The sequence below is a fragment of the Salvelinus alpinus genome, chromosome 3, assembly GCF_045679555.1.
Source record: "Salvelinus alpinus chromosome 3, SLU_Salpinus.1, whole genome shotgun sequence".
Classification (NCBI taxonomy): domain Eukaryota; kingdom Metazoa; phylum Chordata; class Actinopteri; order Salmoniformes; family Salmonidae; genus Salvelinus; species Salvelinus alpinus.
This window is the reverse complement of record NC_092088.1, coordinates 100,773,271-100,792,691: the sequence shown is the minus strand read 5'-3', so window position 1 is coordinate 100,792,691 and position 19,421 is coordinate 100,773,271. Positions and strand designations below refer to the sequence as shown.

Sequence of the window (19,421 nt, the reverse complement as noted above, 5' to 3'; positions counted from 1 at the left end):
TCCTATTTTCCCTAACCCCTAACCCTAAACCTAACCCTAATCCTAACCCGTACTCTTACCCTAACCCTAACCTTAACCCTAACCCTAACCCAAAAACCTAAACTTTATCCTAACCCTACAACTAACCCTAGCTCCTAACCTTAATATTTAACTTAATTCTAACCCTAACACTAATTCTAATCTTAACCCTAAACCGCCTAGAAATAGCATTTGACCTTGTGGGGACTAACAAAATGTCCCCAGTTGGTCAATTTTTACTTTGTTTACTATTCTTGTAGGGACTTCTGGTCCCCACAAGAATAGTTAAACACGTCCACACACACACACACACACACACACACACACAATCACCCCGAGACATGGATCTATAGATGCTATTAACACTGATGGGAGGAGGAGGGTATTGATCATTCAAAGATAGGAGGAGGATTAACATGGTATAAATTCACCAGGTAGACTATCATCAGTGCCGCTGGCTCGCGTGGTGTGTGTGTGTGTGTGTGTGTGTGTGTGTGTGTGTGTGTGTGTGTGTGTGTGTGTGTGTGTGTGTGTGTGTGTGTGTGTGTGTGTGTGTGTGTGTGTGTGTGTGTGTGTGTGTGTGTGTGTGTGTGTGTGTGTGTGTGTGTGTGTGTGTGTGTGTGTGTGCACACGGCAATAATGAATATGCTGTAAGGACAAAACAGCACAGCCATAGTACAGCAGACCAGGCTGACAGCAGACCAGGACTCTCTCAATGAACTCCGACCTCAGGAACAGAACTTTGTTATAGCCAGACTTTATAGTCAGGACTCTACTCTCTGTCTCTTTCTGTCTCGCTGTCTCTCTCTTTCTGTCTCGCTGTCTCTCTCTCTCTGTCTCTCTTTTCTCTCTCTCTGTCTCTCTCTCTCTCTCTCTCTCTCTCTGTGTTGTACATGATGTTGTCAGTGTGTTATTAAATAATGGTGTAGTAACTCCTTGTCACTAAACGATGTTGTGTGTGTTTGTTTCTGCAGCCTGCGGTGGATGACAGGCGTGGGACCCGTCCTCGCTCTATGCTGCGGTCCTTCACCATGCCCTCACAACAGAGACCACTCTCTGTGGCTTCAGTCAACTCCATCTCCTCTGACAACTCCCCCTCCAGACCTGGCTCAGACGGGTCAGGAATGACACACACACACACAGAGACAGACACGTTTGTGTGACCAATGGGGTCGTCCAGATAGAAACAGTAGAATGGGGACACACCTCTCTGAATTTCTGAACACACCGTTCAATAAGGACCGGACACAAGGATGCAGTTATGACTCATGGGGACGTCAGAAGAAAAGGGAATTCTTTCACATTTCAGAACACAGCTTTCAATAATCAATAATATACGCACACAAACACACACACTTATGTGATAAGATGAATTGTGAGTCTCATAGCAAAGGGTCTGAATACTTATGTAAATAAGGTATTTCAGTTTTTTATTTTTAAATATGCAAAAATAAAATTTAAAAAACTATTTTCACTTTGTCATTATGGGGTATTGTGTGTAGATTGATTAAGTTTTTATTTTATTTAATCCATTTTAGAATAACGTCACAAAATGTGCAAAAATCAATGGTTCTGAATACTTTTCGAAGTCACTGTATGTTCATTCCTTCTCCCTGTTGTCCCTCCCAGCTTCGCCCTAGAGCCTCTCCTGCCAAAGAAGTTGCACTGCAAGTCCCAGGACAAGCTGGAGCGCGACGAGTCGGAGAGGAAGGACAAGAAGAAGGAGAAGAGGAACAGTAAACATCAGGAGATCTTTGACAAGGAGCTGAAGACCACAGACATCCCCCTGCAGCCCGCCGAGGCAGTCATACTGTCAGAGACGGTGAGGGGGAAACTATCCTCTATCCTCTTCCCTCCTCTCCTCCTCTCCTCTCCGCACCACATCCTCCCTATCCCTCTGTCCCTCCTCCTCTCCTCCCTCCATCTCCCTCTCTCTCTACTATCCTCCCTCCCTCCTCCCCTTCCTCCCTCTCTCCTCTCCTCACCACATAATTATATCCCTCCTCTCCTCCCTCTTCTTCTCTTCAGTACAGCAGCAGAGCATCTAAGCCCTCTGCTCTGGCCCTTTGGGATGAAGCCACCAGTCGGTAATTCAATTAAGAAAATAATCAGAGTGTGGCCCCTAGATTCCCCTAGTGGCAGATCATCCAGCCAGTCGTCTGGCCCCTAGATTCCCCTGGTGGCAGATCATCCAGCCAGTCGTCTGGCCCCTAGATTCCCCTGGTGGCAGATCATCCAGCCAGTCGTCTGGCCCCTAGATTCCCCTGGTGGCAGATCATCCAGCCAGTCGTCTGGCCCCTAGATTCCCCTGGTGGTAGATCATCCAGCCAGTCGTCTGGCCCCTAGATTCCCCTGGTGGCAGATCATCCAGCCAGTCGTCCGGCCCCTAGATTCCCCTGGTGGTAGATCATCCAGCCAGTCATCTGGCCCCTAGATTCCCCTGGTGGTAGATCATCCAGCCAGTCCTCTGGCCCCTAGATTCCCCTGGTGGCAGATCATCCAGCCAGCCAGTCCTCTGGCCCCTAGATTCCCCTGGTGGTAGATCATCCAGCCAGTCGTCTGGCCCCTGATATAACTTCTGCCTCGGGGCCTGAGAAGGGAGGAGAGAGGACTCTTTCATTCAACGTCATTGGCACAGGGAAGAGGCTAACAGCTGTACGTGACTGGATGTATTTCTACCAGAGGCGGGACGAGCAGATACTGTCTCCGTTAAAAACATGCACTCTAAGGATCACCCTGTTGTTGACTGACTGAGCTTTACTGTGGGGTCGATTGACAAATTAACGTGTGAATCAACAGCTGATTGTCTACAATAGATTTAAATTTGGGAGCTCTTTAAAAGTTCTTCACAATACAGATTGAAATTATACCCTACCATGTGAAACCAATATTGAGGCACTAACCACAAATAAGATGCAGTAAGCTGACAGTAAATGTGAGTTTCAATCTATACCCAGCTTTAGAAATACAAATAGCCTCTCTACATATTTGCATGTTCAGAGAGAAATACGATGAGCCAATCCCGACGAGGATACGAAAGCAATTCTCACTGTAAATGGTATTTAATTGCTCTCTCCTTTTGTGATTCTTCAGCTTAGGTCTTTCAGTGCAGTACATTCACTTGGTTTTCTATTGTGATGTAGTTTAGATGGTTTTCTATTGTGATGTAGTTTAGATGGTTTTCTATTGAGATGTAGTTTAGATGGTTTTCTATTGTGATGTAGTTTAGATGGTTTTCTATTGAGATGTAGTTTAGATGGTTTTCTATTGTGATGTAGTTTAGATAGTTTTCTATTGAGATGTAGTGAGATGTAGTTTAGATGGTGTTCTATTGTGATGTAGTTTAGATGGTTTTCTATTGAGATGTAGTTTAGATGGTTTTCTATTGTGATGTAGTTTAGATGGTTTTCTATTGAGATGTAGTGAGATGTAGTTTAGATGGTTTTCTATTGAGATGTAGTTTAGATGGTTTTCTATTGAGATGTAGTTTAGATGGTTTTCTATTGAGATGTAGTTTAGATGGTTTTCTATTGAGATGTAGTTTAGATGGTTTTCTATTGTGATGTAGTTCAGATGGTTTTCTATTGATGTAGTTTAGATGGTTTTCTATTGAGATGTAGTTTAGATGGTTTTCTATTGAGATGTAGTTTAGATGGTTTTCTATTGAGATGTAGTTTAGATGGTTTTCTATTGTGATATGGTTTTCTATTGTGATGTAGTTTAGATGGTTTTCTAGTGAGATGTAGTTTAGATGGTTTTCTATTGTGATGTAGTTTAGATGGTTTTCTATTGTGATGTAGTTTAGATGGTTTTCTATTGAGATGTAGTTTAGATGGTTTTCTATTGAGATGTAGTTTAGATGGTTTTCTATTGTGATGTAGTTCAGATGGTTTTCTATTGATGTAGTTTAGATGGTTTTCTATTGTGATGTAGTTTAGATGGTTTTCTATTGTGATGTAGTTCAGATGGTTTTCTATTGATGTAGTTTAGATGGTTTTCTATTGTGATGTAGTTTAGATGGTTTTCTATTGTGATGTAGTTTAGATGGTTTTCTATTGTGATGTAGTTTAGATAGTTTTCTATTGAGATGTAGTGAGATGTAGTTTAGATGGTGTTCTATTGTGATGTAGTTTAGATGGTTTTCTATTGAGATGTAGTTTAGATGGTTTTCTATTGTGATGTAGTTTAGATGGTTTTCTATTGAGATGTAGTGAGATGTAGTTTAGATGGTTTTCTATTGAGATGTAGTTTAGATGGTTTTCTATTGAGATGTAGTTTAGATGGTTTTCTATTGAGATGTAGTTTAGATGGTTTTCTATTGAGATGTAGTTTAGATGGTTTTCTATTGTGATGTAGTTCAGATGGTTTTCTATTGATGTAGTTTAGATGGTTTTCTATTGAGATGTAGTTTAGATGGTTTTCTATTGAGATGTAGTTTAGATGGTTTTCTATTGAGATGTAGTTTAGATGGTTTTCTATTGTGATATGGTTTTCTATTGTGATGTAGTTTAGATGGTTTTCTAGTGAGATGTAGTTTAGATGGTTTTCTATTGTGATGTAGTTTAGATGGTTTTCTATTGTGATGTAGTTTAGATGGTTTTCTATTGAGATGTAGTTTAGATGGTTTTCTATTGAGATGTAGTTTAGATGGTTTTCTATTGTGATGTAGTTCAGATGGTTTTCTATTGATGTAGTTTAGATGGTTTTCTATTGTGATGTAGTTTAGATGGTTTTCTATTGTGATGTAGTTCAGATGGTTTTCTATTGATGTAGTTTAGATGGTTTTCTATTGTGATGTAGTTTAGATGGTTTTCTATTGTGATGTAGTTTAGATGGTTTTCTATTGTGATGTAGTTTAGATGGTTTTCTATTGTGATGTAGTTTAGATGGTTTTCTATTGTGATGTAGTTTAGATGGTTTTCTATTGTGATGTAGTTTAGATGGTTTTCTATTGTGATGTAGTTTAGATGGTTTTCTATTGTGATGTAGTTTAGATGGTTTTCTATTGTGATGTAGTTTAGATGGTTTTCTATTGTGATGTAGTTTAGATGGTTTTCTATTGTGATGTAGTTCAGATGGTTTTCTATTGATGTAGTTTAGATGGTTTTCTATTGTGATGTAGTTTAGATGGTTTTCTATTGTGATGTAGTTCAGATGGTTTTCTATTGAGATGTAGTGAGATGTCGTTTAGATGGTTTTCTATTGTGATGTAGTTTAGATGGTTTTCTATTGTGATGTAGTTCAGATGGTTTTCTATTGATGTAGTTTAGATGGTTTTCTATTGTGATGTAGTTTAGGTGGTTTTCTATTGTGATGTAGTTTAGATGGTTTTCTATTGATGTAGTTTAGATGGTTTTCTATTGAGATGTAGTTTAGATGGTTTTCTACTGAGATGTAGTTTAGATGGTTTTCTATTGTGATGTAGTTTAGATGGTTTTCTATTGTGATGTAGTTTAGATGGTTTTCTATTGTGATGTAGTTTAGATGGTTTTCTATTGAGATGTAGTTTAGATGGTTTTCTATTGAGATGTAGTGAGATGTAGTTTAGATGGTTTTCTATTGAGATGTAGTGAGATGTAGTTTAGATGGTTTTCTATTGTGATGTAGTTTAGATGGTTTTCTATTGTGATGTAGTTTAGATGGTTTTCTATTGAGATGTAGTTTAGATGGTTTTCTATTGTGATGTAGTTTAGATGGTTTTCTATTGAGATGTAGTTTAGATGGTTTTCTATTGTGATGTAGTTTAGATGGTTTTCTATTGAGATGTAGTTGAGATGGTTTTCTATTGAGATGTAGTTTAGATGGTTTTCTATTGTGATGTAGTTTAGATGGGTTTCTATTGAGACGTAGTGAGATGTAGTTTAGATGGTTTTCTATTGAGATGTAGTTTAGATGGTTTTCTATTGTGATGTCGTTTAGATGGTTTTCTATTGTGATGTAGTTTAGATGGTTTTCTATTGTGATGTAGTTTAGATGGTTTTCTATTGTGATGTAGTTTAGATGGTTTTCTATTGTGATGTAGTTTAGATGGTTTTCTATTGTGATGTAGTTCAGATGGTTTTCTATTGATGTAGTTTAGATGGTTTTCTATTGTGATGTAGTTTAGATGGTTTTCTATTGTGATGTAGTTTAGATGGTTTTCTATTGTGATGTAGTTTAGATGGTTTTCTATTGTGATGTAGTTCAGATGGTTTTCTATTGATGTAGTTTAGATGGTTTTCTATTGTGATGTAGTTTAGATGGTTTTCTATTGTGATGTAGTTCAGATGGTTTTCTATTGAGATGTAGTGAGATGTAGTTTAGATGGTTTTCTATTGTGATGTCGTTTAGATGGTTTTCTATTGTGATGTAGTTTAGATGGTTTTCTATTGTGATGTAGTTTAGATGGTTTTCTATTGTGATGTAGTTCAGATGGTTTTCTATTGATGTAGTTTAGATGGTTTTCTATTGTGATGTAGTTTAGATGGGTTTCTATTGATGTAGTTTAGATGGTTTTCTATTGAGATGTAGTTTAGATGGTTTTCTACTGAGATGTAGTTTAGATGGTTTTCTATTGTGATGTAGTTTAGATGGTTTTCTATTGTGATGTAGTTTAGATGGTTTTCTATTGTGATGTAGTTTAGATGGTTTTCTATTGAGATGTAGTTTAGATGGTTTTCTATTGTGATGTAGTTTAGATGGTTTTCTATTGAGATGTAGTTTAGATGGTTTTCTATTGTGATGTAGTTTAGATGGTTTTCTAGTGAGATGTAGTTTAGATGGTTTTCTATTGTGATGTAGTTTAGATGGTTTTCTATTGAGATGTAGTTGAGATGGTTTTCTATTGAGATGTAGTTTAGATGGTTTTCTATTGTGATGTAGTTTAGATGGGTTTCTATTGAGACGTAGTGAGATGTAGTTTAGATGGTTTTCTATTGAGATGTAGTGAGATGTAGTTTAGATGGTTTTCTATTGTGATGTCGTTTAGATGGTTTTCTATTGTGATGTAGTTTAGATGGTTTTCTATTGTGATGTAGTTTAGATGGTTTTCTATTGTGATGTAGTTTAGATGGTTTTCTATTGTGATGTAGTTTAGATGGTTTTCTATTGTGATGTAGTTCAGATGGTTTTCTATTGATGTAGTTTAGATGGTTTTCTATTGTGATGTAGTTTAGATGGTTTTCTATTGTGATGTAGTTCAGATGGTTTTCTATTGAGATGTAGTGAGATGTAGTTTAGGTGGTTTTCTATTGTGATGTAGTTTAGATGGTTTTCTATTGATGTAGTTTAGATGGTTTTCTATTGTGATGTAGTTTAGATGGTTTTCTATTGTGATGTAGTTTAGATGGTTTTCTATTGTGATGTAGTTTAGATGGTTTTCTATTGTGATGTAGTTTAGATGGTTTTCTATTGTGATGTAGTTTAGATGGTTTTCTATTGTGATGTAGTTCAGATGGTTTTCTATTGATGTAGTTTAGATGGTTTTCTATTGTGATGTAGTTTAGATGGTTTTCTACTGAGATGTAGTTTAGATGGTTTTCTATTGTGATGTAGTTTAGATGGTTTTCTATTGTGATGTAGTTTAGATGGTTTTCTATTGTGATGTAGTTTAGATGGTTTTCTATTGAGATGTAGTTTAGATGGTTTTCTATTGTGATGTAGTTTAGATGGTTTTCTATTGAGATGTAGTTTAGATGGTTTTCTATTGTGATGTAGTTTAGATGGTTTTCTAGTGAGATGTAGTTTAGATGGTTTTCTATTGTGATGTAGTTTAGATGGTTTTCTATTGAGATGTAGTTGAGATGGTTTTCTATTGAGATGTAGTTTAGATGGTTTTCTATTGTGATGTAGTTTAGATGGGTTTCTATTGAGACGTAGTGAGATGTAGTTTAGATGGTTTTCTATTGAGATGTAGTTTAGATGGTTTTCTATTGTGATGTAGTTTAGATGGTTTTCTATTGAGATGTAGTTTAGATGGTTTTCTATTGTGATGTAGTTTAGATGGTGTTCTAGTGAGATGTAGTTTAGATGGTTTTCTATTGTGATGTAGTTTAGATGGTTTTCTATTGTGATGTAGTTTAGATGGTTTTCTATTGATGTAGTTTAGATGGTTTTCTATTGTGATGTAGTTTAGATGGTTTTCTAGTGAGATGTAGTTTAGATGGTTTTCTAGTGAGATGTAGTTTAGATGGTGTTCTATTGTGATGTAGTTTAGATGGTTTTCTATTGTGATGTAGTTTAGATGGTTTTCTATTGAGATGTAGTTTAGATGGTTTTCTATTGTGATGTAGTTTAGATGGTTTTCTATTGTGATGTAGTTTAGATGGTTTTCTATTGTGATGTAGTTTAGATGGTTTTCTATTGTGATGTAGTTTAGATGGTTTTCTATTGTGATGTAGTTTAGATGGTTTTCTATTGTGATGTAGTTTAGATGGTTTTCTATTGTGATGTAGTTTAGATGGTTTTCTATTGTGATGTAGTTTAGATGGTTTTCTATTGAGATGTAGTTTAGATGGTTTTCTATTGTGATGTAGTTTAGATGGTTTTCTATTGTGATGTAGTTTAGATGGTTTTCTATTGTGATGTAGTTTAGATGGTTTTCTATTGTGATGTAGTTTAGATGGTTTTCTATTGTGATGTAGTTTAGATGGTTTTCTATTGTGATGTAGTTTAGATGGTTTTCTATTGTGATGTAGTTTAGATGGTTTTCTATTGAGATGTAGTTTAGATTGGTTTCTATTGTGATGTAGTTTAGATGGTTTTCTATTGTGATGTAGTTTATATGGTTTTATATTGTGATGTAGTTTAGATGGTTTTCTATTGAGATGTAGTGAGATGTAGTTTAGATTGGTTTCTATTGAGATGTAGTTTAGATGGTTTTCTATTGTGATGTAGTTTATATGGTTTTCTATTGTGATGTAGTTTAGATGGTTTTCTATTGAGATGTAGTTTAGATGGTTTTCTATTGTGATGTAGTTTAGATGGTGTTCTAGTGAGATGTAGTTTAGATGGTTTTCTATTGTGATGTAGTTTAGATGGTTTTCTATTGAGATGTAGTTTAGATGGTTTTCTATTGTGATGTAGTTTAGATGGTTTTCTAGTGAGATGTATTTTAGATGGTTTTCTATTGTGATGTAGTTTAGATTGGTTTCTATTGTGATGTAGTTTAGATTGGTTTCTATTGTGATGTAGTTTAGATGGTTTTCTATTGTGATGTAGTTTAGATGGTTTTCTATTGTGATGTAGTTTAGATGGTTTTCTATTGTGATGTAGTTTAGATGGTTTTCTATTGTGATGTAGTTTAGATGGTTTTCTATTGAGATGTAGTTTAGATGGTTTTCTATTGTGATGTAGTTTAGATGGTTTTCTATTGAGATGTAGTTTAGATGGTTTTCTATTGTGATGTAGTTTATATGGTTTTCTAGTGAGATGTAGTTTAGATGGTTTTCTATTGAGATGTAGTTGAGATGGTTTTCTATTGAGATGTAGTGAGATGTAGTTTAGATGGTTTTCTATTGAGATGTAGTTTAGATGGTCTGACTTCTAATAAACAATAGGTTTGATAGCAACATGATGATGTTAGGTGGCAGCTTTCTCTCTCTCTCTCTCGATCTCTATCTGTCTCTCTCTCTCTCTCTCTCTCTCTCTCTCTCTCTCTCTCTCTCTCCCTCTCCCTCTCCCTCTCTCTCTCTCTCTCTCTCTCTCTCTCTCTCTCTCCCCCTCTCTCTCTCTCTCTCTCTCTCTCCATCTCTCTAACCTCTCTCTCCATCTCTCTAACCTCTCTCTCCATATCTCCCCCCCCCTCTCTCTCTCTCTCTCTCTCTGTCTCTCTCTCTCTCTCTCCATCTCTCTCTCCCCTCTCTCTCCCCTCTCTCTCTCTCTCTCTCTGTCTCTCTCGCTCTCTCTCTCTCTCCCCGTCCTTCTCTCCTGATTGATTGATTGCATCCTGATCTCTCCAGACGTCTTCAGATCAGCCTGCAGGCCTCTTATGTCTTTTTTTATCGTACCATTTGATTTGATTTGATTCCAACAGGATATATGATACATATCTTCTCTCTGTGTTCAGATCAGCCCACTGAGGCCTCAGAGACCAAAGAGTCAGGTGTTGAACCTGTTGAGTGGAGACCGCCGTCTCTCTGTGTCCCCCGGACCCCCCCAGCCCCAGTCCTCCCCGGGCCCCCCACCCATCACCCCCAGGAACAAACTGTCCTTCAGCCTGCTCACCGTCTCCAGTGAGTACACGCATACATGGACACATATGCACACACACACACACTTGCCTTGCAGCTACCTCCGCCGTGGTCTCTTACCCTGCTGGCTGACTGTCTCTTTCCCTGGGCTCTCTAGGGTCGTATATGTCTTCCCTGGGCTCTCTAGGGTTGTCTCTGTCTTCCCTGGGCTCTCTAGGGCCGTATATGTATTCCCTGGGCTCTCTAGGGTCGTATATGTCTTCCCTGGGCTCTCTAGGGTTGTATATGTCTTCCCTGGGCTCTCTAGGGTTGTATATGTCTTCCCTGGGCTCTCTAGGGCCGTATATGTATTCCCTGGGCTCTCTAGGGTCGTATATGTCTTCCCTGTGCTCTCTAGTGTCGTATATGTCTTCCCTGGGCTCTCTAGTGTCGTATATGTCTTCCCTGTGCTCTCTAGTGTCGTATATGTCTTCCCTCGGCTCTCTAGGGTCGTATATGTCTTCCCTGGGCTCTCTAGGGTCGTATATGTCTTCCCTGGGCTCTCTAGGGTCGTATATGTCTTCACTGGGCTCTCTAGGGTCGTATATGTCTTCCCTGGGCTCTCTAGGGTCGTATATGTCTTCCCTGGGCTCTCTAGGGTCGTATATGTCTTCCCTGGGCTCGCTAGAGTCGTATATGTCTTCCCTGGGCTCTCGAGTCGTATATGTCTTCCCTGGCCTCTCTAGGGTCGTATATGTCTTCCCTGGCCTCTCTAGGGTCGTCTCTGTCTTCCCTGGTCTCTCTAGGGTCGTCTCTGTCTTCCCTGGTCTCTCTAGGGTCGTCTCTGTCTTCCCTGGGCTCTCTAGGGTCGTCTCTGTCTTCCCTGGGCTCTCTAGGGTCGTCTCTGTCTTCCCTGGTCTCTCTAGGGTCGTCTCTGTCTTCCCTGGTCTCTCTAGGGTCGTCTCTGTCTTCCCTGGGCTCTCTAGGGTCGTCTCTGTCTTCCCTGGGCTCTCTAGGGTCGTCTCTGTCTTCCCTGGGCTCTCTAGGGTCGTCTCTGTCTTCCCTGGGCTCTCTAGGGTCGTCTCTGTCTTCCCTGGGCTCTCTAGGGTCGTCTCTGTCTTCCCTGGGCTCTCTAGGGTCGTCTCTGTCTTCCCTGGGCTCTCTAGGGTCGTCTCTGTCTTCCCTGGGCTCTCTAGGGTCGTCTCTGTATTCCCTGGGCTCTCTAGGGTCGTCTCTGTCTTCCCTGGGCTCTCTAGGGTCGTCTCTGTCTTCTCTGGGCTCTCTAGGGTCGTATATGTCTTCCCTGGGCTCTCTAGGGTCGTCTCTGTCTTCCCTGGGCTCTCTAGGGTCGTCTCTGTCTTCCCTGGGCTCTCTAGGGTCGTCTCTGTCTTCCCTGGGCTCTCTAGGGTCGTCTCTGTCTTCCCTGGGCTCTCTAGGGTCGTCTCTGTCTTCCCTGGCCTCTCTAGGGTCGTCTCTGTCTTCCCTGGGCTCTCTAGGGTCGTCTCTGTCTTCCCTGGGCTCTCTAGGGTCGTCTCTGTCTTCCCTGGGCTCTCTAGGGTCGTCTCTGTCTTCCCTGGGCTCTCTAGGGTCGTCTCTGTCTTCCCTGGGCTCTCTAGGGTCGTCTCTGTCTTCCCTGGGCTCTCTAGGGTCGTCTCTGTCTTCCCTGGGCTCTCTAGGGTCGTCTCTGTCTTCCCTGGCCTCTCTAGGGTCGTCTCTGTCTTCCCTGGGCTCTCTAGGGTCGTCTCTGTCTTCCCTGGGCTCTCTAGGGTCGTCTCTGTCTTCCCTGGGCTCTCTAGGGTCGTCTCTGTCTTCCCTGGGCTCTCTAGGGTCGTCTCTGTCTTCCCTGGGCTCTCTAGGGTCGTCTCTGTCTTCCCTGGGCTCTCTAGGGTCGTCTCTGTCTTCCCTGGGCTCTCTAGGGTCGTCTCTGTCTTCCCTGGGCTCTCTAGGGTCGTCTCTGTCTTCCCTGGGCTCTCTAGGGTCGTCTCTGTCTTCCCTGGGCTCTCTAGGGTCGTCTCTGTCTTCCCTGGGCTCTCTAGGGTCGTCTCTGTATTCCCTGGGCTCTCTAGGGTCGTCTCTGTCTTCCCTGGGCTCTCTAGGGTCGTCTCTGTCTTCTCTGGGCTCTCTAGGGTCGTATATGTCTTCCCTGGGCTCTCTAGGGTCGTCTCTGTCTTCCCTGGGCTCTCTAGGGTCGTCTCTGTCTTCCCTGGGCTCTCTAGGGTCGTCTCTGTCTTCCCTGGGCTCTCTAGGGTCGTCTCTGTCTTCCCTGGGCTCTCTAGGGTCGTCTCTGTCTTCCCTGGCCTCTCTAGGGTCGTCTCTGTCTTCCCTGGGCTCTCTAGGGTCGTCTCTGTCTTCCCTGGGCTCTCTAGGGTCGTCTCTGTCTTCCCTGGGCTCTCTAGGGTCGTCTCTGTCTTCCCTGGGCTCTCTAGGGTCGTCTCTGTCTTCCCTGGCCTCTCTAGGGTCGTCTCTGTCTTCCCTGGGCTCTCTAGGGTCGTCTCTGTCTTCCCTGGGCTCTCTAGGGTCGTCTCTGTCTTCCCTGGCCTCTCTAGGGTCGTCTCTGTCTTCCCTGGGCTCTCTAGGGTCGTCTCTGTCTTCCCTGGGCTCTCTAGGGTCGTCTCTGTCTTCCCTGGGCTCTCTAGGGTCGTCTCTGTCTTCCCTGGCCTCTCTAGGGTCGTCTATGTCTTCCCTGGGCTCTCTAGGGTCGTCTCTGTCTTCCCTGGGCTCTCTAGGGTCGTCTCTGTCTTCCCTGGCCTCTCTAGGGTCGTCTATGTCTTCCCTGGGCTCTCTAGGGTCGTCTCTGTCTTCCCTGGGCTCTCTAGGGTCGTCTCTGTCTTCCCTGGGCTCTCTAGGGTCGTCTCTGTCTTCCCTGGGCTCTCTAGGGTCGTCTCTGTCTTCCCTGGGCTCTCTAGGGTCGTCTCTGTCTTCCCTGGGCTCTCTAGGGTCGTCTCTGTCTTCCCTGGGCTCTCTAGGGTCGTCTCTGTCTTCCCTGGCCTCTCTAGGGTCGTCTATGTCTTCCCTGGGCTCTCTAGGGTCGTCTCTGTCTTCCCTGGCCTCTCTAGGGTCGTCTATGTCTTCCCTGGGCTCTCTAGGGTCGTCTCTGTCTTCCCTGGGCTCTCTAGGGTCGTCTCTGTCTTCCCTGGCCTCTCTAGGATCGTCTATATCTTCTCTGGCCTCTCTAGGATTGTCTATGTCTTCCCTGTGATGTGTCTTGCATCATTGTGTCTTGCATCACTCCATATCACAGAAAATACGTGGAGATAGATAGAGGGGGTTTATGGTGATAGATAGAGGGGGTGTATGGTGATAGATAGAGGGGGTGTATGGTGATAGATAGAGGGGGTGTATGGTGATAGATAGAGGGGGTTTATGGTGATAGATAGAGGGGGTGAAACTTGGTATAGACTGAAACTTGGTATAGACTGAAACTTGGCATAGACTGAAACTTGGTATAGACTGAAACTTGGTATAGACTGAAACTTGGTATAAACTGAAACTTGGTATAGACTGAAACTTGGTATAGACTGAAACTTGGTATAGACTGAAACTTGGCATAGACTGAAACTTGGTATAGACTGACACTTGGCATGACACAGAAGTCAAGGCCAATAAACTCCTGGCAGATGAACTCAAACTGGACCCTAAACTCATGGAGATGAACTCAAACTGGACCCTAAACTCATGGAGATGAACTCAAACTGGACCCTAAACTCATGGAGATGGACTCAAACTGGACCCTAAACTCATGGAGATGGACTCAAACTGGACCCTAAACTCATGGAGATGAACTCAAACTGGACCCTAAACTCATGGAGATGAACTCAAACTGGACCCTAAACTCATGGAGATGGACTCAAACTGGACCCTAAACTCATGGAGATGGACTCAAACTGGACCCTAAACTCATGGAGATGAACTCAAACTGGACCCTAAACTCATGGAGATGGACTCAAACTGGACCCTAAACTCATGGAGATGGACTCAAACTGGACCCTAAACTCATGGAGATGGACTCAAACTGGACCCTAAACTCATGGAGATGGACTCAAACTGGACCCTAAACTCATGGAGATGAACTCAAACTGGACCCTAAACTCATGGAGATGGACTCAAACTGGACCCTAAACTCATGGAGATGGACTCAACCTGGACCCTAAACTCATGGAGATGAACTCAAACTGGACCCTAAACTCATGGAGATGGACTCAACCTGGACCCTAAACTCATGGAGATGAACTCAAACTGGACCCTAAACTCATGGAGATGAACTCAAACTGGACCCTAAACTCATGGAGATGAACTCAAACTGGACCCTAAACTCATGGACTCAAACTGGACCCTAAACTCATGGAGATGGACTCAAACTGGACCCTAAACTCATGGAGATGGACTCAAACTGGACCCTAAACTCATGGAGATGAACTCAAACTGGACCCTAAACTCATGGAGATGAACTCAAACTGGACCCTAAACTCATGGAGATGAACTCAAACTGGACCCTAAACTCATGGAGATGGACTCAAACTGGACCCTAAACTCATGGAGATGAACTCAAACTGGACCCTAAACTCATGGAGATGAACTCAAACTGGACCCTAAACTCATGGACTCAAACTGGACCCTAAACTCATGGAGATGGACTCAAACTGGACCCTAAACTCATGGAGATGGACTCAAACTGGACCCTAAACTCATGGAGATGGAGGGACCGATAGGAATGGCTCTTTCTTCCCAGATGGACGGCCCAGATCTATAATGATGAAACTGCTCACGGTCAAAGACATGGAGGAGTTTCTCAGGAGAGCCATGTGCCTGAAGGAACCCTAAATCTCCTGAAGGAACCCTAAATCTCCTGAAGGAAACCTAAATCACCTGAAGGAAACCTAAATCACCTGAAGGAAACCTGAATCACCTGAAGGAAACCTGAATCACCTGAAGGAAACCTAAATCACCTGAAGGAAACCTGAATCACCTGAAGGAACCCTAAATCTCCTGAAGGAACCCTAAATCTCCTGAAGGAAACCTGAATCACCTGAAGGAAACCTAAATCACCTGAAGGAAACCTAAATCACCTGAAGGAAACCTGAATCACCTGAAGGAAACCTAAATCACCTGAAGGAAACCTGAATCACCTGAAGGAAACCTAAATCACCTGAAGGAAACCTGAATCACCTGAAGGAAATCTAAATCACCTGAAGGAAACCTGAATCACCTGAAGGAAACCTGAATCACCTGAAGGAAACCTGAATTTACCAGAGATGAGTCTATCACTTGTGATTACTATAATGTTAAGCAGATGAACAACCTGTAGAGCAGTTTCTAATAACAAGACACGCTTATTTTCTATCTTTTCATTTGAACGTTCGCGGTCTCCCTAAAGAATCACAACCAACTTATTCATCCTCTGTCTTCTCTCAGTCACGAATGTTCCATCGTTGCCCTTTCAGAAACATGACTGAAGAAACATCCTTCATAACAGGTCTCCTTTATAATGCCGTTCACCACTGGAGAACATCCAGGGTGGGGCGGAGGAGGGTCCGTTTCTGTTCATAAACATGTTCTATTCTTTGTAAGAGAGGACCTCACTCTTCCGTCTGATAACATTGTTGTTGAATCTCTGTTGATAGAACTCATGTTCATTTCTTGGTGTTAAAACAAGCGGTGATTGGATGCCTCTATCGACCACCCGGTTCTGACGTTGGTAGTTTCATGGATATACCTGCGAAAATGTATAAATGAAGATAAAAATGTGTTTTCTATCGGGTGATTACAACATAAACGTATTTTAAAAAGTGAGAAGCACTCACTGACATCTGACTTGTTGAATACTTTATACTGCAGCTGTGTCCCGTCATCTATACGCCCACAAGACGGACCAGTACACCTGCCTTATTGATTCTTTAAATAATATCGCTAATACAGGTATACTTTTAATGACGTTTCTGACCACTTTCCACTTCTCTTCGGCAACTGGAAAATGAACAGATGGGAATGATTAGTATAATTAAATGTAGAATATTTAACTAAAGTAATTATGATCCACTTTAAGATGTTGATTGATGATATTTATATTCAGGCCCGATTTTGGAGTCTGCTTGCCAGACTCACGTCTTTTAATTCTGTATTTCACCACCGCTTTCCCTTCGTTAAGCCACGTAACAGAGCAGCAGAAGAGTTCTGGAAACCTTGGGGTTTTACAACGCGGTCTCAAAAAAACCTTAGTAAAAAAATACAAGAAAAGTTGTGTAAAAAGTTATTCAATCAAATCAAATCAAATGTATTTATATAGCCCTTCGTACATCAGCTGATATCTCAAAGTGCTGTACAGAAACCCAGCCTAAAACCTCCAAACAGCAAGCAATGCAGGTGTAGAAGCACGGTGGCTGGGAAAAACTCCCTAGAAAGGCCAAAACCTAGGAAGAAACCTAGAGAGGAACCAGGCTATGAGGGGTGGCCATTCAATCATCTGTTGACTAAGAAAAAGGCCTCTACAATTCCCCCGTGTCAATGTCTTGTTGTAAATAAGACCTGATCCTGATGTTATTTCATGTCACTTAAATACATTTTTATTTTGTGAATGTGGCTTCCTCTCTGTCAAAGACGGTAGAGAAAACGGATGGAAATCCCCTTGGATTTACATTTCCCTTCTCTGCTTCAGTTGGATCCTCCTGATGTAATGAGGAACGATGGAGGTCATTGGTAACTTAAAGATATCACATTTACATTTACATTTAAGGCATTTAGCAGACGCTCTTATCCAGAGCGACTTACAAATTGGAAAGTTCATACATATTCATCCTGGTCCCCCAGTGGGGAATGAACCCACAACCCTGGCGTTGCAAGCGCCATGCTCTACCAACTGAGCCACACGGGATATCAACAGCAGGTCATGGATGAGATTGGTGTCTCTTTGGTGAAATCGGTGTCTTCCTCGATCACTGAGCCTCTTGTTAACGTCCATCTTCACCAAATCAATCCCAACCTGGTATTGTTCCTAAAGATTCGAAAATTGCCAAAGTTATACCCCTCTCTATAAATCTGGAGATCCAAGATCTTTTTACAAATTATCGCCCCAATATCTGTACAACCATGTTTTTCTAAAATCCTGTAAAAAAAATGGTGTATAAGAGAATGGTGAAACATTTAAATCAACAGTGTATTCTATATGAGCACCAATATGGTTTTCAGAAAAAATAAAAAATCCTGTGGTGTGACACAGTGTTCACAGTGTTCAATACCAGTCTAGTTTTCATAGTGGAGGGTAAGAGTTAGTGGTGAGGGTTTTACCAGTCTAGTTTCCATAGTGGAGGGTAAGAGTTAGTGGTCAGGGTTTTACCAGTCTAGTTTCCATAGTGGAGGGTAAGAGTTAGTGGTCAGGGTTTTACCAGTCTAGTTTCCATAGTGGAGGGTAAGAGTTAGTGGTCAGGGTTTTACCAGTCTAGTTTCCATAGTGGAGGGTAAGGGTTAGTGGTGAGGGTTTTACCAGTCTAGTTTCCATAGTGGAGGGTAAGGGTTAGTGGTGAGGGTTTTACCAGTCTAGTTTACATAGTGGAGGGTAAGAGTTAGTGGTGAGGGTTTTACCAGTCTAGTGTCCATAGTGGAGGGTAAGGGTTAGTGGTGAGGGTTTTACCAGTCTAGTTTCCATAGTGGAGGGTAAGAGTTAGTGGTGAGGGTTTTACCAGTCTAGTTTCCATAGTGGAGGGTAAGAGTTAGTGGTCAGGGTTTACCAGTCTAGTTTCCATAGTGGAGGGTAAGAGTTAGTGGTCAGGGTTTTACCAGTCTAGTTTCCATAGTGGAGGGTAAGAGTTAGTGGTGAGGGTTTTACCAGTCTAGTTTCCATAGTGGAGGGTAAGAGTTAGTGGTCAGGGTTTTACCAGTCTAGTTTCCATAGTGGAGGGTAAGAGTTAGTGGTGAGGGTTTTACCAGTCTAGTGTTCATAGTGGAGGGTAAGAGTTAGTGGTGAGGGTTTTACCAGTCTAGTTTACATAGTGGAGGGTAAGAGTTAGTGGTCAGGGTTTTACCAGTCTAGTTTCCATAGTGGAGGTAAGAGTTAGTGGTCAGGGTTTTACCAGTCTAGTTTCCATAGTGGATGGTAAGAGTTAGTGGTCAGGGTTTTACCAGTCTAGTTTCCATAGTGGAGGGTAAGAGTTAGTGGTGAGGGTTTTACCAGTCTAGTTTCCATAGTGGAGGGTAAGAGTTAGTGGTCAGGGTTTACCAGTCTAGTTTCCATAGTGGAGGGTAAGAGTTAGTGGTCAGGGTTTTACCAGTCTAGTTTCCATAGTGGAGGGTAAGAGTTAGTGGTGAGGGTTTTACCAGTCTAGTTTCCATAGTGGAGGGTAAGAGTTAGTGGTGAGGGTTTTACCAGTCTAGTTTCCATAGTGGAGGGTAAGAGTTAGTGGTGAGGGTTTACCAGTCTAGTTTCCATAGTGGAGGGTAAGAGTTAGTGGTGAGGGTTTTTACCAGTCTAGTTTACATAGTGGAGGGTAAGGGTTAGTGGTGAGGGTTTTACCAGTCTAGTTTACATAGTGGAGGGTAAGGGTTAGTGGTGAGGGTTTTACCAGTCTAGTTTACAATATGGAGGGTAAGGGTTAGTGGTGAGGGTTTTACCAGTCTAGTTTACATAGTGGAGGGTAAGGGTTAGTGGTGAGGGTTTTACCAGTCTAGTTTACATATTGGAGGGTAAGGGTTCGTGGTAAGGGTTTTACCAGTCTAGTTTACATAGTGGAGTCTAAGGGTTAGTGGTGAGGGTTTTACCAGTCTACTTTTTATAGTGGATTGTACTAATTTGACCTTTGTTATTCGTAATTTATATCAATGACCTTGCTGCTGTGTCTTCTACCGTACTTCCCCTTCTCTTTACTGATGATACCAATTAGATTGTATCACCCAAGCATTTTGATTCACTAATTAATGAAACCAACTCAGGCATGGCCACATTTTCTAAATGATTCCAGATAAACAAATGATCTTTAAACGTTAATACATTCAACTTTATTATATTAAATGGAACAAGTCACATCCACCAGATTCCTCAAGCCACATCCACTAGATTCCTCAAGCCACATCCACTAGATTATTCAGAGCCACATCCACTAGATTCCTCAAGCCACATCCACTAGATTCCTCAAGCCACATCCACTAGATTCCTCAAGCCACATCCACTAGATTCCTCAAGCCACATCCACTAGATTCCTCAAGCCACATCCACCAGATTCCTCAAGCCACATCCACTAGATTCCTCAAGCCACATCCACCAGATTC

General features: G+C 42.0%; 1 protein-coding gene across 1 annotated transcript in view; it reads left to right on the top strand.

Moving 5' to 3' along the window:
• dock1 (dedicator of cytokinesis 1) overlaps positions 1-19,421 on the top strand; it is an 800,130-nt gene that overhangs the window by 771,800 nt on the left and 8,909 nt on the right. The window contains exons 48-50 of the mRNA XM_071394671.1: positions 993-1,135; positions 1,648-1,840; positions 10,064-10,229. Of these exons, the coding sequence (XP_071250772.1) occupies positions 993-1,135; positions 1,648-1,840; positions 10,064-10,229 (502 nt within the window). The remainder of the gene's footprint in view (positions 1-992; positions 1,136-1,647; positions 1,841-10,063; positions 10,230-19,421) is intronic.